General features: G+C 41.2%; 1 protein-coding gene across 4 annotated transcripts in view; it reads right to left on the bottom strand.

Moving 5' to 3' along the window:
- Positions 1-25,642, bottom strand: part of DYNC1I1 (dynein cytoplasmic 1 intermediate chain 1) — a 290,036-nt gene that overhangs the window by 84,939 nt on the left and 179,455 nt on the right. For all 4 annotated transcript variants that reach the window (XM_084784778.1, XM_084784776.1, XM_084784777.1 and 1 more), the window contains 3 exons: positions 25,005-25,167; positions 22,352-22,451; positions 14,783-14,908 (listed from right to left, as the gene is read on the bottom strand). In XM_084784778.1, the coding sequence (XP_084640904.1) occupies positions 14,783-14,908; positions 22,352-22,451; positions 25,005-25,167 (389 nt within the window). The remainder of the gene's footprint in view (positions 1-14,782; positions 14,909-22,351; positions 22,452-25,004; positions 25,168-25,642) is intronic.

Raw genomic sequence — 25,642 nt, forward strand, 5'->3', positions numbered from 1 at the left:
GAAGTTTCAGTTCTAAGGAATGAGGCTCCAGGCAAATAAGAACTCTGATATATTCCTTGCTGTCTATCCTATACTTTATATACATTTATTCCACATCATCTTTCAGATTTCAGTTAGGAGAACTAGGCAATCAAAACCCATTGTTGTTTGCTTTAAGAAATTCTATATGAAGGTTTAGAGCTTCCCCGTAATTTTGAAAAGATTTCTTTTTATAAGTTCTCTGTCTCTGTCTCTGTCTCTCTGTCTCTCTGTCTGTCTCTCTCTGTCTCTCTCTCTGTCTCTCTCTGTCTCTCTCTCTCTCTCTCTCTCTCTCTCTCTCTCTCTCTCTCTCTCTGTGTGTGTGTGTGTGTTAGTATGCAATGTGTATATGACCCATGGAGGTTGTTAAAGGACACAGAGTCACTCAAAGCTGGACTCATAGGCAGTTATTGTGGCGCTATATGTGGTGGCTGGAATCCAAGCTCAGGGCCTTTTAAAGGGCACCTAAGGCTCTTAACTGCTGAACTACCTTTTCTGCTCCAACTGTGTTCCACTTTGGGTTGACCTGCCATCAGGTTAGGGTCTCCCATCACCCTCATATTTTTCTGGTAGGGTAAAAGTGTCCTCTTGCTGTCAGAGCAGCACCTAGCCTCTCCGCTGGCGTTCCCTTTACTCACATCCATACAACAATCACTAGGCCAGTGTTTATGTTTCATAAGCTTGTTCCAAATATGTTACTTTCAGGAAGAGTAAAATATTTCCCCCAAAGCCCAGAGTTTTGCCTGGAAAACCTGGTTTTTTTGTTGTTGTTGCCGTTGTTGTTGTTGTTGGTGGTGGTGGTGGTGGTGGTGGTGTTTTTGTTTTTTGTTTTTTGTTTTGTTTTGTTTTTTAAACAAGTAAAGCTTTGGCCAATTTCCTCTTTTTCCTAGTGAGTCCTATTTTGAAGCATCCTGTTGTATCAGAAGTTTGACCACAAACATTATTGATGTGCACCAGTTCCATCCCTAGCTCATGGGTATTTTCACGAGGAACCTTATGAGGATAACAACATATGGTTCTTCAGTTTTCTTCCTTCACTGCTTTAGAATATTTTGAGGTAGAGAATCAGAAAGCAGAATATGTAAGTCTCAAATTAATTTGATTTGTAGATAACACCCAACACTCTCAATACAGGGTAGGTGTTTATAATATAAACAACATGTAAAAACACAAATATTTTTAAAATGAAAGCTTAATTTGTCATAATATGTGTCTAAGAACCTCACGGAGCTTCTTTACCATTGTCTCTCTGGAACACAAGTACTGTCTACCTGCCTGTGACAGCATCACTGGAGAAGATCACTTTTATACTTTATGAGAAAAGTGAGTACTTGGTAGCTAAATGAATAATGTGAAGAAATAGATTCTTGCTACAGTCACTGGTTATTAGATACATAATGAAAAAAAAATACTCAACTCTTGATGAAAGTCGGCAGAACCCCAACATTTGATTCACAAGTTCAAGTTCTGCACATAATATTATGTTGAACAATGTACCACATTATCATATGTCATGCTAAAGAAACAGATGCAGTGAACATCCTCATCAGATAAGGCACAATGTGCAGGTTGTAATTGTTTTCTAAAAAACCAATTTAAATACAATATCTTGCTCCCTTCCCGTGAACCACGTCTGATTTAAGAAGTAGCTGCCTTTCTTATTGCATCCAAAGTGATGACATGTTACAGAACTTGGCCGCAGCAGACATTTTACCAGGGAGCTAACACGCTGTGAGGCTGGAACAGCTGGAGATTTGTGTTCAGCAGTCTTGTCTCTGCATCTTTAAGTATAGAGAGGTGACCATAAGTGAAGTCTAGTTCTGAGAATCAGCCGAGGTGTCATGGACTGAATCAAGCATGTTGAAGGAAATGCCACCAGAACCACAGGGGTCCTAATCAGAGGTGTGGCTTGGGAAGAGAGTACACGTAGCTGGGGTTCTTTCCTAAGAGTTTCTTCCCTAAAAACAAATAGTTTTCAACAGTTTTAATTGGGAGAGGTTAGCTCAGTGCTGAAAAATTAGAAGGAGCACACGAACTCTCTCAAACGGCTGTATCTTTCCTATCAGTCTATTACCTTCCATTCCCAAGTCTTGATGACACACAGAGAAGATAAAACAGTAAAAAAAATTCTATAACCAGTGTTATGCTGGTACATATGTATCCTATGTGATTAGAAGCTAAGATTCTCTAAATCAAGCCCTATGTTTCTAAGAAAGAGTAGTAATATTCCTGATAGAGGATGGAGAGATGGGAGCGAGAAGAAAGACTGGCTAATGGCACAAAGTTAGAGGATGATGAAGTATGTTCCGGTGTTCTGTCACAAAGGGCGACCATGATTTCAGTGTAGGTGACAAGGGGATTTTGAATTTTCTTACCACAAAGAAATGGTATATATGAGGCGAAGCTTGTGCTGACTTCTCTGACTTATCATTAAACAACGTACATGGCACCAAGCAACATGCCCTGCCCTACTAATATGCTAATTAGAAAACAAAATAAAAATGCTTGTGAATCCAATAGATTCTGTACAGATGCGTTTCTTAACTTTCCTCCATATTTCTCTCTCTCTCTCTCTCTCTCTCTCTCTCTCTCTCTCTCTCTCTCTCTCTCTCTCTCTCTGTGTGTGTGTGTGTGTGTGTTTGTGTCCTTACATCTGGAGAAACATATTTGTTTTGCTTGTAAAGCTCTATTTAGTTATTAAAAACCACAATTCCAGCTTTTCTGTCTGGAAATTCTTAAAATAGGTTCCCGTTATAGGAGACTAGAAGACTGAGTTCTTGCTTGAGTGAACATTGTTTTAGTGGCGGTCTTGGCGCTTTTGTCTGTGCTGTAAGCAATACACGTGATAATCTACAGTCCGAATCAACTCTGCTCTCCTGTAGGCTTTGCCGAAGAGCAGGTCACAGGCTGTCCAGCTGTGGGATCCAGGGTGGTACGGTAGGTTTTCGACACAAGGGTGTGGACAGTAAGTAGTAAGAGCCTGCAGGAGGAAGAGCTAAAAAAGCTCAAGGAAAACCTCATGCATAAGCTGTTCCTCTGCTATTATTAGCAAGGTGAGCAGATCCAGGGAGCGCTCCATGGTCTTTTAGGACGTTTTTGGTTTCTCTTGGCACCATGCTCTGAAATTATTTTTTCCATTTTTTCATGCTGCCTCTGAAACATGACCTCTTTACCTAGTATATCTCAGGAAATGACAATTGGCCGTCGTATCCCATACAAATTGATTGGATATGACAGCTTAAAGGAATAACTCTTGGCGAGAGGGGAGACTTTTTTCTTGTGTTCTTTCATTTTAATCCTTTTAAAGCTTTCTTGGTTAATTTTACTATTTCAATTAGATCATTTAAAAATCAACACATCACATACCAACCTCCCCTAAGAGCAATCCTAAGATTTGATGTTTTTTTCTGATATACAGGATAGGGTTTCAAATTTGCATTATTCTATCTACTGAATTAACTATGAATTCTAAACCAAACTAATGCTGCCATGTGCTTTTAAGCATCTCTAATCAGAACCATCTGGCGAGGCGTGGCTTTGCAAAGGCATCCCTCTCAGGACACTCTGTGGATTCTGTCACTGCTTGAGGTTTTGGCCAACTATCAACATTGCTCTAGTTCTCTTTTAAGAAATATAGCTTTTGACTGGGATTTGAGAGTCTTGGGTGAGTTTGTGTGCATGCATTTATATGAACACGGGCACTTGCATCCACAATTTGATCCCATTCTGCGCGTATTTCAGAATATATTTGTAGTAAACTTATTTTAAAGAGATGAAAGTTTTTGTTGTATATAAGGCATGCTCAGGTTAGAGCTCAGTTATTCCACATAAACCTGGATGAGATTACAGGATACACACTGCTCAGTAACACAGCTTATTATCACAAGCACTGAAATTATCTTTTAAAACCATCAAGGGCAGAAAACATACCAGCTTTAGAATTAGAAAGTAAAACTTGGAAATGATACCAACAATGATTTTAATATATAAAGCAAACTATATTTTCCGAGGATACTGTAGTTAAAAACAATGAATACAGACAGGCGCACCTCAGTTTCCCAGCTAAGACCAACTGCAAAAATAACCAATCCAAATCTCTAACCCAAGAGAAAGACAACACTGTGCCGAATTCTTTAGCTAGGGCCGTGCATGTCATTGCAACACTAGCAGTCAGTACACACGTGGGAAATGCAAAATAGAGTCTCCTAGCTATAACAAAGGACAGAGGCTCTTCTCGAAACTAAAGATGATCATTCTGTTTTCACAGGTTCTCTTTGATAACAAACATGTAGTTTCAAAAATCAAGTTCTTTGAATGTTTGAATCTTTTAAGATTTCACATACATACAGAATGTTCCTTGACACTCTCCCCTCTCCTCTTGTAACCTTTCCTCTCCCACCACATATCTTCTTCTTTTGTCCCTCCTCCTGATTTCACAGGTTTATTGTTAGAGTGTGGATAAGATGTTATTTGCCTTAGCTGGGGCAAAAGGGATCAGTGGCCATATCTCTGAGGCATTCCCTTGCCTCAATTGTTCTGATAAAAGTGTGCGAATATCCCCATGGCTGGGGAAACATCAGTCTATTTGTTCATTAGTAATGGAGGAGGGATTTAAATTGGTCAATTCTCCTGGTGATTAGGCAGCTCAAGCGTGCATGTGCATTTACACACACACGCATACACACATGCGCACAAGTGTGCACACATGCACGCATGCACGTGTGCACTCACACAGAGGAAGAAAAAGGTGCATTTTAGACATAGATGACCAGGAGGTGATTTTATCCTAGGCTACAAAAAGTCTACAGCCATACACAGATGTGCAGTTATAGCACAATCCAGGCTAATAGTAAGGCAGCTGAGGGGAGCAAGGCAGCCGCCCCTGCCTTTACTCGTTTCTTTTTAGGAATGAGATTTCCCTGTCCTCCACAGACCTCTGAGGAAGACCAGTGACCTCCCGAGACTTCTTCCCACTACACAGGTGATAGTGCGGGTACTCTCTTAAACCTGCTCCCAGGCATCTGGATCAGAGTGCCCATGCACACACTTCTCTAGAAGAGATAGCAGATAGCCAGCCTAGCCTGCACGGGAATCTGGATAGCCACGTGATCTGTGAGGCTCCTTTATAAAGCTGAGGCCTTAGTATGAGTAGTTAATCCAAAACAGAAAACAAAACAAAACAAAAAAATTAAACAAAATCCCCCCAAGCCAACAAAAAGGCATGCATATCTAGCGTGTGCCAGGAACAACAGCAGACATGGCATTTAAGCCATATAAATCCAGGTATCCTTTCCAGTTACCAGTCAGCACATTTTGTCCCCATAGTTAAAATGTCTTGTCCTGTATCTCCTGCTGCCTGGCTGCCCTAGTTCTTTCTTTTAGACACCTCCCCCCACCCAGGTCACAGCCTTGCACAAAGGGACCTGTATCCGTACCACCTAGGCAGCATATACAGATGATTACAGCTTCTGAAATGTATTCTTGCCCCTTAAGTGATAGCTGTAGGTGCTATCCGCTGGATGCTTAAAAGGTGCCCCACACAAGTGCTTTACATGAGCTCATTCATTTCAGTCTCAGCAACAGGCCTTTGATTGGCCCAAGGTAGTTTGTAAGTAACAGATCTAGACAATAATCCCAGGCTGTGTAGCCCCATAGCCACACACGCTGAAGAACGTACTGAATCAGTTCCCGTGACTCGGAAGCTTTCTCATAACCATTCAGTCAGGAAATCACTGGTTAGATGCTTGTGACGGGAGGACTCGGGGCTTGCCTGGGCGTCCTCTTTCCTTGACATGTGTACAGAAAGGGCACACACACAAGTCTAGTGAGCGCTAACAGGGCCCAGGCAACTCATACAACTCAGAGTGTAGGGCCAGGTGCTTAAAGATTAAGTCTGATGAGGACAAGGGAAATTAGAAGGTTTTTTGTTTTGTTTTGTTTTGTTTTTGTTTTTTGTTGTTGTTGTTGTTTTGTTTTGTTTTTTTGTTTCAGATGGCACAGCTACTTCTGAATTCTAACCAACTCTTGCCTAGGGGAATGGCCATGGTGGATATCCCATAAAAGTTTTTTGAATTGTTGGATTAATTTCCAGCTGGGCAAAATGTCTTAAAGATTATAATCAAGTGAGAAAAAAGAAGAATGCCCAGGGAGGTTTTAGCTTCTTCCCATGAAACAATCATGCACTCCCAGGGAAAGAAGAAAGGAAAGATGCTCTTCCACTTTTCCTGTGGGCTGAGCAGAGCCCCTAGTCCTCCAAGTCCATTGTGCTGAAGCTCTCACAACGACTGTGATGTCATTTGGAAACTGCATATTTAAAGTCATGAGGTCACAGAGTGAGAGTCTAGGAAGATAGGACCAGTGTTATTAAAAGAAGAATCAGAGAACTTGCTCTCTTTCTGTATCCTCAGAGGGTGGAAGAAGAGATGTATATGTAGGCATAGTGTGTGTGTGTGTGTGTGTGTGTGTGTGTGTGTGTGTGTGTGTGTGTGTGGTAATATACATGTATGCTGCAGTGCCTTTGTGGTAGTTAGAGAAAAACTTGCCAGAGTTGGTTCTTTACATCCATCATGAGGGTCCAGAGGGTGAAACTCAGGTCCTTAGGCTTGGCTGCAAACATCTTTATCTGCTGAACTGTCTCTCTGGCTCCTATATTGTCTTTTTTTATTATCACAATAAACTTAAGAAATAAGCAGACCCCTTGCCCCATTTATCCCAGGTCACTCAGAACACTCTTCCTCACCACCTCACCCCACAAACCAAGGTTTCCCTGACTTCCGTGAAGAGCTATGGAATGAGCAGGGACCTGAAGATGGACATGGATGTGACAGGATAGAGAACATGTTCACATTGCCAGAACCAACAGTGCTTTTCTTTAAAATAATTTATTCACATTACATCCTTATCCCCTTCCCTCCTTTCCTCCTGGTCCCGCATCCCTCTTTCCCCCATTCTCCTCCCCCATTTGTCAAAAAAGGGGAACCCTCACCCTCTCAATTCATCTCATCAAGTTGCATTCTCTTCCCTTGTGGCCTGGTGAGGTAGCCCCACCAGAGGGGAGTGATCAAAAAGTAGGCAACTGAGTCCATGTCAGAGACAGCTCCGCGGTCCCCTTACAAGGATCCACATGAAGCCTGAGCTGCTCATATGTTACATCTGGGTAGGGGGCCTAGGTTAAGTCTATAAATAGTCCTTGCTTGGTGTTTCAGTCTCTGCAAGCTCCCCTCCCCCAGGGCCCTGGTTATCTGGCTCTGTTGGTCTTCTTATGGAGCTCCTGTTACCTCCAGGTCCTATTCATCACCCCACTTTTCCACAAGACTCCCTATGCTTTGCCCAATGTTTGGCAGTGAGTCCTAGGATGTGTTTGGATTCGCTGCTAGGTGTAGCCTCTCAGAGGACAGATATGCTAGGCTCCTGTCTGCAAGCATAACAGAGTATTGTTAATAATGTCAGTGGTTGTCTCTCTTTCCCATGGGGTTTGTCTCAGGTTGGGTCAGGCATTGGTTGGACATTCCCTCAGTCTCTGCTCTATCTTTATCCCTGCACATCTTGTAGGCAGGGTGTATTTTGAGTCAAAGTTTTTGTGGGTGGGTTGGTGTACCCCTCCCTACACTAGGAGTCCTCTCTAGTTAGAGGGCATCCTCTTCAGTCTCCTTGACCCCTGCTATTAGGAGTCCCAGCTAGAGTCACCTCCATATCCTCCCAGACGCCTATTCTGTCCTAGGTGTCCAGCTTGTCACAGAGATGCCTCTGCCCAGCGTTTCTCTTCTCTCTGCAGGACCTCTGTCTTCCTGCCGCCCCCCAGTTCTCCCCAGGTCTGATCTCCACATCATTTCTGTGTTCCTTCTGCTACCTTGTTCTCTCTTGTCAACCACCTTTGCTGTCAATTCTATTTCTCCTTCTGAGTGAGATTTAATCATCCTCCCTTGCAGGACCAGCAATTCTTGAGGGCAATTCTTTGAAGCACAGATGGAGAAAAATCCCATCAAAGGTGACTATAGCACAAATATGGGAAGAGGAGGGAAGGATGTTTAGAAGAATAGATGCCATGTGCAATTCTGGCGTCTGTATCTAGATGTATATGCACGTTAATGGGATGCCTCTGTGCCCAGTGCTTGTATTACTTACTCTTTGTAGAAGGTCCAAAACGAAGGTAGATGAGAAATGAAAGATGGCAAGGCTGATTTTCTGCTCCTAGCTTCTTGAGCCAAATGGAAAACGAAGTTCCTGCTGTTTTATTTAATAAGAATCACTAGCTCAATCCTCAGTCATCAGACTAGTAATATTCACTTGCATAACAGAAGTGCTTCCTCATGTCTGCATTTCATGTCAGCATGCACATTTAAAGTCACTTAGGCCTTTCCCTAGGGGGACTACAGATAATAAAGACGAGGAGCTGCTATTCCTTTCAATTGGCCAACAACATTTTAGGGTTTTTTTTTTTTTTTGGTAAGGAGTTAGTTTTACTTTTGTGTTCTTAATAGAGGTAATCTTTATGTTTTCAAACCCTATACTATGAAATGTGTGTCACAGCTACAGAAGATCTGTTGAGGTCTCCTCTTCTGTTTGGTGGCTCTGAGATGCATCAAACATCTCACTGAAAACTGTTTGGGTTCTTGAACATGGAATTGATTTTCCCATTACAAAACATCTATAGTATACTTTCAGTTGAAATGCCAGGAGCTTACAGTGAATAGGAAGCAAGGATCATCAAAGAACCTTCAGTTCTTTCCCCCCCCCCCCCACTTTCTTCTTTGGTTGCTAAGAGGAACTTTTTAGCAAGTCAAGAGAAATGCTTTAAAATATTTTTTTTATATTTTATCAGGGAGGTTATAAGGACATTAATCCTTCTTTTATATTAAAAAAGCATTAAACTACATTCTAATACTTATTGCTTACAATATACTTTAGAAAATAATTTAAATTCATTCAGAGCTTTGTGTCCAACAGTTTTACAAACAACATTGCTTCATAGGCTTGGGCTATGAGCCTCAGACTGGATTCGAGTAGGAACAAAATTTGTTGGGAAATGAGCCCCACAATTCTACCAGAGTTGTGGGTCTCTATAGGATTAGTGAGCATAACAAAGCCACCATGGCTTACTGAGGGTCAGCAAACTGTACTCCCAGCTAGGAATGCAGCTGCGACAGACTTTCTGTCCTTGTCCCCACCCCCAGCCCACACTCTCGCTCTTTCCTGGTTTACCATTGCACCTCACAAGCAGAGTTCTCTTTAGGGTCACTGGGGACATCAGCAGACCCAAAGGCTGGGCAGCTGAGGCCACCAGTTGCAATTCCATCTGTAATCTGTGTAGAATCTTAATGAGAAGTGAAGCCACACATAGGGAATTTAAAAAAGAAAAAAAAAAAAGGATAACTGAGGGTTTGCAACTGGCACCACGAAGGTCAGCTGAGAGCATCCAGCTTCAGCTTCAGTTTTTTGCTTTCCTTCCCAAACCATGGAGGGTTAGCCATGGCCAGTTGCAAGCAACTGCCAGATGAGCCCCAAAAGGAGGACAGTCCGTGGACAAAGAAGCCAAATCAGGAAAAATAGAAGAAGAAAAAAAAAAAAAAAAAAAAAAAAAAAGAACCACCCCAACCCCAAGCCAAACAAACAAACAAAAGAAATCTGCTGACTATATTAAGCCATGAAATAAAGCATTTTTACTTACTTCAATGCAGATAGTTCTAAAATATAGATTTCTGACTCTCTTCATTCCATTTTAAAGAGAAAGACCACACCAGAGTAAACAATGCAGGGTGGTCAGACATATAATCTAATGAGAGTGTGTGAAGCCACTACAGAAGGCAGCAGGAGCATTGCCAGACTGCGATGGGGCCACATGGCTGATTTCTGTGCAGAGAGCACCGATCATTTCCAAGTATAGACAGCTTTTTATTGAAATGAAAATAGAAAATGCAGGCCCAGTGCCTACATGAAAAATTTAGTGTAGTAGACACATGAGGCCGCCCATGGAGGGAGAAGGTATTTGGCCCTTCCTAGTCAGAAGAGAAAAACGAGCCTCTATAGGAAAGCATTGTATGACAAGGCTGAAAGCTCATCAGGCCTTGCAGAAGGAAGACTGGATTGAAACTTATTTCCTGTGACAATGGTTTCATGAACCTCCAGATTTGTTTGCAAACTATGGAGCAGAAACAGATGAAGATTCAACGGAGATTTGCAAGAAACGATCAGCTAAAATGATGAAGGTATAATCACCGCAAGGCATCCTCACCTTTCCTATTTCCAGCCCTCTGTCTGAGTAGGCAAACGATTTGGCTAATCTTTAAATTACTGGCGTGCCACAGGAGAGTGAGGAGTCAACTGACTTGATTTTGGCGAGCTGGTGTCCCAAGAAGACGGGCTTTAATAAATGAAATTTGCCAAAGGTCAGAAAAGATGTAGGAGAGAAGTCATAAATCATAAAGAGTATATTTGCTTTCTCATAGATATTTGACTTTTTTTTTTATAGCACTGGCTGGCTTGGAACTAAAATGACAGATCCCAAGATGGCTTCAAGCTCATACTGTCCTTCCATCCACCCTGCTACCTGCACATACTCAGAGAGGCCTAGGATGGTAGGGTTTGCTATCAAGCTGGATCTCTCACAGTAGTTAGACTTGTGTGGGCCCTCCGAATTTCCCTGGAAGGTTAGAAAATAACAAAAATCTGCTGACTTATGACTGTCAGCCTGTAAGGGAGGAAGCTTTGATGATCTTCTAGAGTTCCAGTGCTTGCTCATGTATACCAAGGACAAAGCAAATTGGGACTTCTCATGATGGAACGTCAGTCATTCTTAATGTCACCCAGATGGCTGTAACAAGCCAAGGTAAAGAAAGGCTCAGCTTGCTTCACTTTTTCTCTATTCACCCTCCTCCTTCTATGGCACAAAGCCACGTGGCTGCATGTGCTTGCATCCCTTACTGGTTCAGAATGACCCAGGATGTGGTCTTTGGGGGGAAATGCCAGCTGATTTCAACCTAGCTGTGCCATCCGTGGGTACTTAGCTTGTTTGATGACTCTTTTGAACAAGTTTCTAGTCTGCAGCCACTGAGAGCTTGTGATAAAATTGTGAAGAATAGATTCTCAGGACTTGTGCCCATTAAAAGATTTAGTGTCATCGACATGTTCCCTGTGATCTCAAATATGTGTTTTATCATCTGTAAGGGATGCTCATATTTCTTAAACTTTCCAGGTGAATTTATTTGCTTACTATCCCAAAGTCATCTATAATTAGTTTGATTTTAGAGCTATGAAAGATACTTGTTTCCTGGATTGCTTGGGGTGAAATCAAAGTGTTAACTTTATAATGTCAACTTGGCTAGCCTGTGGTGCCCGGTTTATAGACCAAACAGTAGCCTAGATGCCAGTAGGAAGTATATTTTAGACATGATTAATACTTAAATTAGTAAATTAGTAAGGTAGATTATCCTCAGTAATGAGAGAGGGCTTCATCTCTCTGCCAAAGGCCTTCAGAGCCAAAGCTGGAGTTCTCCATAGAGGAATTGATTTTGTAAACAACATGGAAGTTCCGTCTTATAGATTCCAGCCTCAGGACTAAAGCATGCACCATTACCTACATCTCCAGCCTCTGGCCAGCTCCACGGGGTCTGGGCTTGCTAGCCTCCATAATTTATGAGAAAATTCATTTAAAAGTCACTCACTCACTCACTTGCTCACTCACGGTCTCTCTTTCTTTCAAAGATACCTTTATCTCTTGAATATTTTATTTATATTTCCCATTAGTTCAGTTTTTCTTTTTCTGGGAAAATAAAACTCTGCATAATATACCCAGGAGCCTTCAGAAGGATTTCACAAGGTTTGGCCTCAGTATCCTTGTGAGGAAGCGGTTCTGGTTTCACGACCTCCCTTCCTTTGAGCATCTGCAGATTCTCAAATCTTTATGCAAAAAGTATATTTTTTTGCATAAAGAGCTTTGCATAAAGAGAGCTTGTACGTCTCTCCCTGTATATTTATAGCATTCTTTAGACTATTTGCAGTCCCTACTACAATGGAAATGCCATGTGACTTATTATTATATTCCCTAGAGAATGAAAAGTATGTGTGTTTTCAGGAGACATAGTTTATTCTCAAATCCTCTCAGGCCACAGTGAGGTGACTTCGGGGATAGAGAACTAGAGGACATAGAGAACTGACTGTCACCTCTCTCTCTCTCTCTCTCTCTCTCTCTCTCTCTCTCTCTCTCTCTCTCTCTCTCTCCTTCCTTTTCAAGAGGGCTCAGAGCTCATTCTCTTCACCTTTCAGAAAACTGGCTCTACAGTTTGCACCTGCAGTTGCTATAGTCGGAATGCGTAAGAGCAGTTAAATAATCGCACAGACTAGAGAGTACAGTGCGTTCTGCAGTTAGTTTTTTTGTTTTTGTTTTTTTAAATCTGAGTCCTGAGTCCTTTAAGAATATCTAGGTCATTTACACAAACCACTTATTTTGTATCTGAGAACGTGGTTCTGTTATTTAAATATCTTCAGATGCATGTATAGCTTAATTAGTTACCTTGGACTCAGTATCTAAGATTATAGAGTCTTTCTAGTCTTCAGCACCAGTATGACAATCAAATTTCCCAGCGAAAATAGCAGCTAGAGCTTAAAATTTCCATTTCTGCTTCTGGTCCCCTGATGCATTAAAGACAGTAGAGGCAATCTGGGAGATGAAGGTACATAACACACACACACACACACACACACACACACACACACACACACACACACGAATCTACTAATTTTTATTTATTTATTGTTAGATGTATCTCATTTTGTGTGTATGAGTGCTTTGCTCACTTGTATGTGCACCACATGCATACCTGCTGCCTAAGGAAGTGGTAAGCCTTCGTGTGGGTGCTGGGAATCGAACCAGGGTCCTTTACAAGTATACCCAATGCTCTTAACCTCTGAGCCAATTCTCCAGCACCAAAATGAAGAGATTTTATTCAATATCTTTGGGTAACTCTTATGTGACTTTATCTTGTTTATTCACATACTTATAGATTAAAAAAATAAAATTAAATCAGGGCCATATTCTCTTCTAAATCAAAAGATAATCTTAATGGCATGATCATCTAAATGAGAAACTATATAAGGCTCAATAATCATTTAGGTCTTCAGTAAATGATACTCAAACTACCGTGAGAATGAAGAAAGGATGCTTGCCTAAGTCAGTCCTGCCATTAGCTTTGTGACATGATAAAACAAATAGTTTTAAAACTTCTGATCATTTCAAAGACTTTTTAAAAGTCAGTTATCATGATCCCATTGGCTCTTTCACTATATAATATTGTGAATATTAACCATATTACCCATTATTGCCACAGGCCACCAGTACTCAGTTAATGTGATTAGAAAACCTTAAGTTATGATAAACATCATAAGCATTGACTGAAACAGCATGGACTACTTCTTGGAGCTTTAAAAGTAAAGATATGCTTTCTGTATATCAAAACAGTTTTAAAAGCCCTGTCTTTAAAAAATGTGCTTCTCCTTATCCCATAATCCTTTAGAGTATTTTCTTGGCAATTCAGCAAACCCCTTAAAACTGAACAAAATTAGAATTTTGTGCTTCTATGTTTACAAAAACAGCTTATCAGGCTGACAAACTTGATAATCTTAAAAAAAAAAAAAAAAAAGAAGGAGAAGAAGGAAAAGAAATGAAAAAAAAAACCTGTTCTTATTTCAAAGGTTCAGAAAATAAAAGTTATTTACTATGTAGGCCTAGACTTCTTGTTAAGTCGTTTGTGAGATAGCAAATTAGAAAAACATGACCAGAGTTAGAGGTTACTCAATCACGTTGAAGCTGGGCCTTTTATTGCAGCGGCCCTTGTTCCTCAAATTATATCTGATAATGCTCTAAAGTGTAAACATATTTCAGTTCAAAAAGATACTCAGGTCCTAGATATAAAATGACACAAAGCTTCCTAGGATGAGACAAATAGATTTGCCTCCCGGCCTCTTCAGATGCCTGTGTTTAGAGTAGTTCTCCGAATCCTAATATTTAAGCAACTGAACATTTGAGGTAGGATGTTTGCTTTCCACCTTCCTGTACATAACCTCGTTAGTGAAGGGGTTGATACACTGGCCAATGCATTTGGGCAAAAGCATGGCAGCAGAGCAAGGCTGAACACATGCAAGTGTGGCCTAATTTCAGTCCCAGTCTGTCAAATGGAAGAGAAGACACATGTCACCAGACAAAAGGAGCAAGATGCCCCCAACATTCAGAAACAATCTGCACCTGCAAAGTAGAAACAGCATCTACCTTTCTCAACAGTTCAAATAATTTTGGTGACAAGTCTTCCCCTGCCTCAGCTCTGGGAGTTTCATGGTCTCCAGACCAGTATGGCGACTACAAACTTAGAAACGGCTACATTCATTGAAGTGTGTTTCAGAGACAGGAGGCAACTCGGCTGGTAACGCTTTGAGGGCGTCCACATGGGTGGGCAGGCATATGCTGCCTCTAGGCAGAGGAAGTGGCACACCACAATTTCTTCATGAGTGCGAGGTCTTTATAAACTCATCCTTATGGAGGCTGTTTTAAATAGAAAGAAAATGACACACAGTCCCCAACCAGGCTTCCTAACCATTTGAGGAGAGCTGCCACTTTCCCAAAACATTAGGTTACTGTGGGGGAATTTTCCAAAATTGTCAACAATTCCATTTTTAACCTCAGTTCTTCTTCCTAACCAGACACAGAGGCAGTACAGCTTGAACTATGTTCGGTCTGGTAGGAGATAGGAATTATTTTAACTCTGCTGACTCCTACCTGACAGTGGAAAACATATTCTGGTGTGGTTTTCTTGAACTTCATGTTCCAAACCAGGGCCACTCCATCTGGCTCATGGGGAGCATCTTCATTGTTGTTGTAAGAAGCAACCATCAATTCGGGGTACTAAGTGAAAGAGATGACAAAGATTCATTACATTATGATGATAGCATAGGAATTTTCTCATGATCATACTGCATCCATGTTGTCAATATATTCCATCAGTGTGAGCCACCACAACTGGCTGACGAGAATTTTCTCATCTTACATATCTGTGCTGTGCCTCACATTTCAAGTGGTCCTATCTTTAACAATTTGGGCACATTTAATATCATATCAACACACCCTGCTTACTGTCCCTCATATTCGTGTGTGCACGCATGGTCACCAAGCTGGAAACATACTCAAATCCCATAGAATCAATCACTTCAGGCCTTTCTTCGATACTGGTTTCCATGACAACTTTCTGTTCTGATTTTCTTTCTTTACTGCTTTGTAAAACCCATGCAGACTCTCCTTTTGTTACATGATCCCAAGCAAGGCTATTTACTTTCTTCTTAAATTTTTCCTTTTGCTTTTACCTTCTTTCCAGATTACCCTGCAGATCCCAGTGGCTTTTATATGCTTAATATGGTGATGATTTTTAAATTTCTCTCTAGGCTTGATGTTTCTCTGAGCTCTAGGCACTGGTATTTGACTGCCCACTGGGGTTTTCTCGGGATGTCCAAAAAGTGATCAGCAGCAGAGGGACACATAGAGAAATTCTGACAGGCTTTCCCACAAACCATAGCTGCTCTCCCAGTGTTCCCCGAAATTTGTGCCTTGTAGCTGGTACTCACCTAACTGCATGAACGAGATGTTCTGTTTACATCTTTCCTTATTCCTGTCTTTCCTCTCCACATGCTGTATAGCACGAAGTGCTATATGCATTTTGAATCTACAGGTTGTTCTTATTCTTAAGGGCAGAGACCCATAAATTAACTTCTTGTCTGATGAAGGCTTCAGACTCCTAAGTAGCTGCTTGTTCGCAGGCTTTTCACAGCCTCTGCCCATCTACTCCATACTCCATCCTTTGTGAGGATGACCTTGTAAAGTCTGTATTGGTCTGCATTTAGTAAGTTACCCTCAGCTTGACAAGTAATGGTTCATCATGGCTTTCAAGGGAAAATTCAAGTCCTGTAGAATGCTTTCTGGTCTGTCTTTCTCTATTGCTTCTGTTCAATATCCTATGGCCTTTTCCTTCATCCGTAACAATGAAGCACAGAGGTGCTCCCTCTGTACCCATGATTCTGAGCGCATGCTCTCTGCGTGCCCCTTCTGTGCTGTTCACCTCATTAGTCACATTTGGGACTGAATGAAGATTCCAAGTCCTCTGACAGGATTGTCCTCTTGATGTCCCCTTGATTCTTATTATCCTTGTGTTTTTATGCCCCCATTAAGGCACATGGCCAGTATTGTGTTCCTTTCTCGCTGTCTTCTCTTTAATCACAAAGGGCTTGAGTGGTAACGCTAGAGTGTTTTTGTTGTTGTTGTTGTTGTTGTTGTATCTCTGAACCTATAGCTTAATAAATTCCAGCATATGATGTGTTAAGGTCAAAATCTACTGAGTGATTTATAGTTTTGATTTTATAAAAACTCTTTTATCTCAGTAAGTTTTTGATCAGCCCAAATATCTATTCCTTTTCTATTAAACACATACTAATCTAATGATTAAATGTAAGAAGTATAAGCATACAATCACAAGGGAAGCTTTAATGAGATGTTGGAAATACATTCTCACCCTCCAAGAACTCTGTCCTGGGTGTGGTTAAATAGGGAACGAGTCTAATGAGAGATTTCTAAGTTAGAACACATTTCACACAAATGCCATTCTTGCCTAGGCTGCTCATGAATGGCCCTTTTAGCACACCAGAATTATTAAAGCTCATTTGAGCCTCTCCTCACATATAATCCAGCTTTATCTTCTGTTTTTCTATGCTCTGCATACATTCAAATGTGCACTTCGATTTTTCCTTCCGGTGGACCCATGACTAAATCTAAGTCTTCAATGTGGCTTTATTCATTCTTTCAGCTACAGAGAGTTACAGCTTACTGGTTGCTGCAGAGGAGGTGTAGGTATATACAACAACACACATGGATGTGGCCACCAAGGGAAGTCATCATTCTTTATTAGAAAATGCTCCTTAGCAGATGAATCAAAGCCTATTAAGCAGGGCCTTTGATTCAGAACCCGTTCAATGAAACTAACATCCAGATAAACACAGAAGTCTCCAGACTGTCCATCTGAAGTTTAACTATGTCACATGTGGAAAGGCAAGTCTATAAACACTGACACCACTACCGCGGGGGCCAGAGAGCAGCCAGATGTGTCTGGAATGGCATCCCACAGCTGCACATCTGGGTCTCATCGTTCACACCCACTTGCAGCTTTTCTTTCTTTCTTTCTTTCTTTTTTTTTCCATCTAAAAATAATTTAACTTGTTTGGCTTTTAAGTTTCTTTAGCAAACAGGCAGTGTGTTAGTGAAAACACCAGGAAACTGCCTTTGGCAAAGTTTTCTATAGCAGGAATTACAAGGTGTAGAGGGACTACCCTACCTCTTATCTAAAGCAGACTGTTATGATTTCAAAGTGTCTTTTTGTACTTATTTAAAAAACCTTTGGTTTGAGCATGGCTAGTCGTGTTTACTCATTATCAAGTTTCCAAGCAATTATGGAAGTTTAAATGTTTGAAATTATACTTTTCAACAATTGTGAAATTTCTGGTCATTTAATTACTCATAAGGACTATATTACCCTATATTTAACTTAGAGAAAATTTACCCCCAAAATTACTAGCTTTGCTATCAAGACCAAATCTTCAGGAGAAACAGAGTCTAATATTTTCTTGAGAGGAAAGAGCCAGCATGTTGTAAGTGGCTCTTATGTCCCAGACACTGAGCTTGGCAATGTCTTACCTCACTTGTTACTCATGACTGTAGAAACAAGATAATGGATGACTCATTTCTATAGGTAAATAAGATGAGTCCTGAAGTAAGTGACATGTTCTAAGTCATATTGCTCATGAATGACAAAGTGAGGAAGCCAATGGAAGTCAACTTGGCTCGAAGGGTTACATACCTATCTGTCCACTGTGGGACTGTGTCTAGTGCATGAAGAAAATGTGGCAACAAGTACAACACAGGACAAGAAACATTCATATTAACATATCCTGACCTATAGGAGTTCACCATTGGCTAGTGGGAAACAAGACACGTAAAAGTAACATCAGCTCAAACACTAAAGTATAACAATGTGTGCTAAGAGGGAGGCATCACAAAGTTCTGTAGAAGCATAGGCATGTGGCGAGGGCAGGGATGGAAAAAAGCTCCTCTCATTAGAGGTGGGCACTTCAGGGAGACAGCTGGGAAGGGCATTTGAGAAACAAAATGGTGAGGACTCTCAAAAAAAAAACCCTAAAAATAAATTTACCATATGATTAAGTTACACCACTCCTTAGCATATGCCAAAAGGAATGGGTATGCATCCTATTCTATAGATACTATAGATGCTGCTCTATTCACAATAGTTAGGGTGACAGAAACAGCCTAAATATTCTTCAGCAAATGAATGTATAATGAAACTGTATTACACAATGGAATACTATTCTGTTGTAAAGAAAAAGGAAATCATAAAATTTTCAGGAAAATTGGTTGGACCTAGGAAAGACTGTGTTGAGTGAAGTGACCCAGATCCAGAATGATAATCACTGCATGTTATCGCTCACTTGCAGTTTCTAGCTCCAAATCCTCAGGTGTGGGTATAGAACCTGGAATACCTCCAGAAATAAGGAAAGTAAAAAGTGACAACTGGGGGATTGTAGAGAGAGGAATGACAGGATACAAGCGAGAAACCACCTGGGGACTAACTGGGAAGAGGGTAGGGAAGTCAGTACAGAGGGAGGGCGATGGGGAGGGAAGCATCACTAAACATGTTTGAAAAAAAAACCAAAAGGAATCATATATTTATTTACCTAAAATTGCATTTTAAAAATGAAGCATTTTGGCTGACGATACTACCTATCCCTGAGATCCATAGGCTAAAAACCTCCAGTACTAGGCATGAAAAACCCTCTTTTGAGTTGTTGGTCAGGAGAGTCCGAGAAACTCCCAAAATGATATAGTCTACTACTGTTGCCCTTGGCTGTCTTTGTTTTGTTTTGTTTTGTTTTTGTTTTTGTTTTTCAAGACAGGGTTTCTCTGTGCAGCCTTGACTGTCTTGGACTCACTTTGTAGACCAGGCTGGCCTTGAACTCACAGCGATCCACCTGCCTCTGCTTCCTGAGTTCTGGGATTAAAGGCATGCGCCACCACCGCCCAGCTCTGGCTGTTTTGTATACGAGGTTGACGGTAACTTCTGCTGCTAATGACAGCAAGCCCTTCAGACACAGGCCTTGGAGGAATTGAGCTGGATCTGCCATGCACACTCCTTTCCTGAGGACTAGCTCTTGTAGTATCAGAAGATGCTGTGCAAGCTGCTAAGGAAGAGAAACCTCAGTAGTGATGCCTATGCTGTGATGCCTATGAACCACAACAGTGACCCTAAAGTGTAGCAGTGGCACTCATATCTTAGCTACAACCAGCAGCTGTCTAATTGGACTTAAGGCACACTTAACAGGAGGGAAATCATGCTTGGTACTGGAAGCCCACCCAAGGCCCTTTTACTAATCCATCTTAATTTCCAACTGCATTCTAAGTACTCATCTTTATACCACAAACAAGTGTAGCTCTCACATCTCATAAAAAAAAATCTCTCTTTGTAGCAAAAGGAACCATTACAGAACACCATGGCTGGACAAAATGCAACTGATCATGGTGTGCCTAGATCCAGCTGAAGCACCTGCACCATAACTCCTGTATCTAAGGCTTAGGGACTCTTGAGGGAAAGGGGTGGAGAAATTGTAAAAGTCAGAGGACCAGAAAATGAGAACGTGTCTCCTGAAAATGCCAGGGAAATTGCAACCACGATACCATACCCGAATAATATGCCTAACTAAACAGGAGCTGAACAATGACACCAATAGAGATGCTATCATGGAAGGAGGAAATCTCATAGTATCTCTCCCCTGGAAAATTAAGAACTGATGGGAGAAAGAAAATTATTTGTCCCCAGGGACAAGGCCCCTAATAGGTTATCCATTCTAAGTGGACATTCCCCAGATTATACATATATATTTGTGTATGTGCGTGTGTGTGTATGTGTGTGTGTGTGTGTGTGTGTGTGTGTGTGTGTGTGTGTGTGTGTGTGTGTGTAAGTAATAATAATAAAAAAAGAAATTTGAAAAGGAAGAGAACAAGTTAGGACACATTGACGTGGTATGAGGGAGGATAGGGAAGGGGAAGATAATATTAAAAGTTGTTTAATAAAAATATATAAAACAAATCTTTACAAAAATGATAAAAATGCTTATGATAATTCTATAGGTAGAGACTAGATGTAGAGAGGCTAGCAAGGACTCTGTTTTCTAAGCTAGGCAAGAAGGAGAATGCGGCATGATGTGCTTGTCAATACTAATGGCTTTGAATTAGTACCAGCAGGGACTCTCTTGATTCTCTGAATTTGACTGAATTCATAGCTGGACAAGTTTTTGGAAATTATTCCTGTTAGTGTCCTATGGGGGTGTAGGACTAAAGCTCGTCTTTGACATAAGAGAGGGGGACATATTGTGTGAGAAAGGTAAAAGTCCAATGTTATATGCATCTAGACACTGGCACATGGGCTGTGGAGAGTATTCCTGTACTGAACATTGTTGAATAGCTGGCACTGAGTAGAGTGCCAGATGCTCAGATTTCTTTACGGGAGTAGTGTTTATATGATATTTTGCAAGTATTGTGAAATTATAGTGTTATTGCCTAAGGAATTCAAGATATAAAGCAGAATTATTTCTCAGGTTTCTCTCCATGGCGCCACTTTATTTCACACAAGAAACTCTCCGAGGTACGCCTGCTGCCCTTACACCCTGAACCTGTGTCACACCCTTCTCTTTTGTCTTCCTATCACCAAGTGTGTCTCTATTAATTCAGAAATTCTCTTCATCTCAGAATGAAAAGCTGTTCCTTTGAGCCCATAAAACTATTATGAAAAAAGAATTAGGGATTCTATTACAAAAACTATAAAATGCATGTCTTACAATTTCAAATTCCCTTCTACAGTGTAGAAAGAAAGCAGAGAGAGAGAGAGAGAGAGAGAGAGAGAGAGAGAGAGAGAGAGAGAGAGAGAGAGAGAGAGAGAGAGAGTCCTTCCCTGGGGTAGTTTCTATGGTTTCCAGTTTCACTTCCTTTGACAGAAACGTCACATGGAAAGGACCTTGTGTAGATACAAACCCATGCAACCACACACTGAGGATCAGCAAACCAGCCGCACTGTTGGTAGCCCAGCAGTCTCTTCAGGGAGCTGATTTGGGAACCACTAACAGTTGCCTTGGTTGGGGTATGTGTCAGATAAAGTTCCTGTGCGATTTCCAGACCATGAATAAGTGAACGCTCCAAGTTAAGTGTTTCCTAGGGCTTGTGTTTGATTTCTCTTTACACCAGGGCATGCTCACAGACCACCCACACACTGCAGAGAGGCTGGGAAAGTGCCACTGTCTTAGTCTTCGTACAATCACACTCTCTGTGCTCTGTTGTTTGGATGTTAAAGAGGATTCAAGAGCAATTACCCTTACTCACTTGGTGGCTGCTGACAGTAAAGTAGTGAAGAGCAGTGGACTCTCCATCAATTCCCAACAGGATTAAATGAGACTCCTCTTATATCCCTTTTGCTTGTCTGCCTACGTCATCTTCCTCTTCTTTGCCAAATCAGTCTTCCAAGATGCCTTGTCTGACCAGAGAGTGACTTCCACTAACAGTGACTTCTTATAGCACTTGCTTTCTGAATGGATCACTCAGCAACTTCAAGCCCTTCTGCTTTCAGCTTCAAAGCAGCTCTTTGAGGGAAAAAGACACTAAAATCTATTCAGTAGAAGGTTGCAAGGCTGGAGTTTGGCTCTACGGTACCCTCACTGAGTGATGGGGAGCATGTTACTTAGCATCTATTGACGTGCTTCAACTATATACTGTGCAACTATTGATAGTGGCTGCCTTATATAACACCCTTGAGGATAAAATAAGATAAAGTTTTCAAGGTGGTTGGTGCATGCTTGGCATTTAAGTTATATAGATAAAAACAAATTCAGTGCATGGGTTCAAAATTCAGACCACCCGCCTTCAAATTCTTACTTCACCACAACTAAGCTGTGTGCTCTTACACATTACATAACTGCTCAGTGCTAGGCAGAAGTCAGCTGGTTGGGCTGTCCATTCATCAAGTTGGCCAGGAGGAAACTAGTGGTGACTACAGTTAGCAAAGTTCCTTGCGCAGAATGGTCTGAGTGCTTATTTGTTATCAAGAACATATAAATTGATAAGTACAAATGTCTGAAAAGAGTTATAGATTAGGAATATATCCAAGACTGAAGAGCAAATTAATTTTTTTAAACATACAAATGCCATAAAAACACAGGTCAAATTTGTCCCATCAGCACTAATTCTTACCTGGAGAGACCAGTCCATGCAAGTGACCACTCGATGTTTGGACCAATGCTCATCATAGAACTGACGATTGAAAGAAAGGTTGGCTCCAGCCTGCACATCCCTAAGAGGATTGAAATAGCAGAGCTAAGAGTGAAGGGTCAGGACAGAGTATTGCCTACACAGTGGCACATGAGCACGAGTAAATGAATTAAAGATAGTCTCCTCTACGCGAAGCTCTTCCTACTGGCCCAGAAAAGCTTTCTACATATATCCTGAGCCTAGTGTAAAATGTCACATTTGTTTCAGGTTCTTATCTCAGTGAGTTTTGAAATATTTTATTCTCTCTAATTGGCTCTAGCCTGAGGCAGGGTTATTAAAACGTTCCCTCAGCCAGCAAGAGGGCTCAGCAGATAAAAATTCTTGTACGTGCCTGATATCCCAAGTCCGGTTCCATGATCCTACGGTAGAAAAAGAAACTGACTCCCAAGAGTTTTCCTTTCACCTCCGCCTGAGTACGTATACTCATTACACTCTCCACTGTTAAAGGAGAATAAGAATAAAGGGTGTTATTTGATGTTAATATTGCTTTCTATGCTGTTAGCCCCAAAATGGTGTACATGTTTCTATCTGTGAATTATGATTGGCTCTAGCAGTTGTCTAGCAGGAAATAATTTCTGCCATGAGACAGATATGGTAGAGAGCTGGGGAATCAGGAATGTTCCAGACATCAGCCATGTCAGTCATTGAGCAAAGGAGCATATGGTCTCAGAGGACTGACAGCAGTTCTGCCAGTGTTTGATTGGCTAATGTTCAACTGGCTTTGGTACTGTGAAGAACTCTGTATCGATCAGACAGTTCTTTCGAGGGCTGTGTGCTTAAACTGAGTAATGCCTGTCTGTGCCAGCAGCTACTGGATCTATAAAAGAATCTGCTAAACTGCTTCAGGAATTTGTCTGCAGTCACCCTTCTTTGGTTCACTTTATTCCAGTACGCTACAGCAGCACCACTCATCTCTGGAGTCCCTGTTCAGAATGAGTAGCCTCACTTCAGAAATTCTCTCTCTAAGCTCTGGTCACTTAGGATAGTATGATTTGCCTCTCTTGCCCTCTCTTGCCCTTGGCTCTTTAAACCACACGAATCCTATGGCAGCTTCACCACTAAAGGCAGGAGTACATGCAGTTCAGTCCTGTTGGAAAAGCAGTATGGTACTAGGTCATGTACTCAGATGGGAGGGAGAGACCATTAAAAGCAACTGGCTCTTTAAAAATAAACATTGAATAGCAGGCTACCAAGAAGAGACTTGATACTCTATGAGCATATGCAGGGGGAGGAAGTCCCCCTCAGTCACAGTCATAGGGGAGTGGAGTAAGGGGAAAATGGGAGGGAGGGAGGAATGGGAGGATACAAGGGAGGGGATAACCATTGAGATGTAATGTGAATAAATTAATAAAATAAAATTTAAAAATTTCAAAAAAAAAAACATGGTAGGGCATGCAAATTCATGCTGTTTATCTCCTCTGTGCAGTTGGACAATGCCAACTGTTCGGAATGTTTCCAGAACACCCCGTGAAATTGTTTTCCATGCCTCTGGTACATTCTTTTCTGTATCCTCAAGGTTGATATGACTTTTGTCTTTTAAGAATGCATTTGAATTATAGAAATAATAATAATAAATTAGAGCTGGTACAAATGGCAAGTGAACCTACTTTCATATATTGTTCCCAGACGAAAGGATCTGTCGCTACAATCCAACTATGTCTGCTTCTTATGAGTCTTACGAAGTGTCCCCTGATGTCCCATGGTGATGGCTGGCAGCCACTGACCTTTCTAACACACACCACGGTCACAGTGAAAGTCATGTGAGGCACTCCCCCTCCCCATTTCTTTGGCTAGTTTTTGTTTGCTTTATCTGTAAATATCTTTTTGTCATATGTGTTTCCTAAGATGTACATATGCATTTTTAACACATACACAATCTTTTAGGACTAAAAGGAAGATGGATGTTCCAGGCTCTTTCTCACCTCTGTTCTTACCCTATATAACTCACGCCTATTTTTTCCAGTTTCCTGCTTGCTTAGCCAGTGAGAAACAACCTAGGTGCTCTACTACAAATATCCCCCAGCTGCACACTAGAGTTTTCTCAAAGGACAATGTGTATGGCTCTGTTCATCTCTATCACCTGGCCTAGGCTCCAGATATCAAGTTCAAAAGAATTTCGCTGGGGCACAGGATAATTACAGAGAAACTCTAAGCTAGAAGTTATAACCAAAGCCCACAGTCAAATCAGTCCTGGAATTTAATCTTCCTCTCATTTGTTAGACTTGGGACTTGCCTAGTCAATACGTCAATTTATTTAAAACTAGCAAGTAAAGCAGGCTTCTGGACTCATAGCAGTGGAAAGGCTGAGCCCGGAAGACCACTTGAGCTCTGCCCAGGATCAGCTTGGGTAGCACAGAAAGATCCCAAGTCCTAAAATAGACATGAAGACAAGAGGGATGGGATAACAATTGAGATGTAATATGAATAAATTAATAAAATCTATTTTAAAAAACAAAATGGGTACTTTGCTGAAGAAAAAGAGAGAGAGAGAGAGAGAGAGAGAGAGAGAGAGAGAGAGAGAGAGAAGCAACAATTTATCACACTATGTTTTTCAGAATATACAGAAGCAACGAACCCATCTTTCTCCTCAAGCTCTCGACCGCTGTAGTCAAAAAAGATGTCAGAGTCCTCAGCTATCGCTCTCTCAATCACTCGGATCGTCCGGTCGAAGAAGATGAGGAATTCCTCTGAGTGCAGGATCTGCTGTTTCTCTTCCTCTGTCAGCTCTCTTGGAGGGGCTTTTTATGCACGGGAGATTGTTAGGGAAGGAAAAGGTACAACTTAGAACTGTTCCAGAGAAATCCTGCCGTTGAAAGAGCTTGCTTATCCAGGGAGAGAGAATATAGAGGAAAGCAAACCATTGTTAATTAGGATTATAAATTGTTCTAAAACTCATACCAAAGGCATCTGTAGCTATTCCTCCTAAAAGATTTTATATCTCATCTAGTTGCTATTTCGAAAATTAAAAATTATTATAAATGAAAGTAGAATGGCATGCTTTAAGATATCAGTTCTAAATGCTATTTGCTTTCGAAACTGGACAAAACCCTCAAATAGGGCAGAAAAATACATTAATAAACTCATACTTTAGGATCTATCTGTGACATGGTGCAGATATGCACTCTGCTCTCCACCAGGCAATTCCCCTTGACTTTGGCTGGCTGGCTGAGAAGCTGACATCAGTAAGGAAGCTATGTTCTTCCTGGTCTGCAC

This window comes from Acomys minous (assembly GCF_964271855.1).
Source record: "Acomys minous genome assembly, chromosome: 6".
Lineage (NCBI taxonomy): Eukaryota > Metazoa > Chordata > Mammalia > Rodentia > Muridae > Acomys > Acomys minous.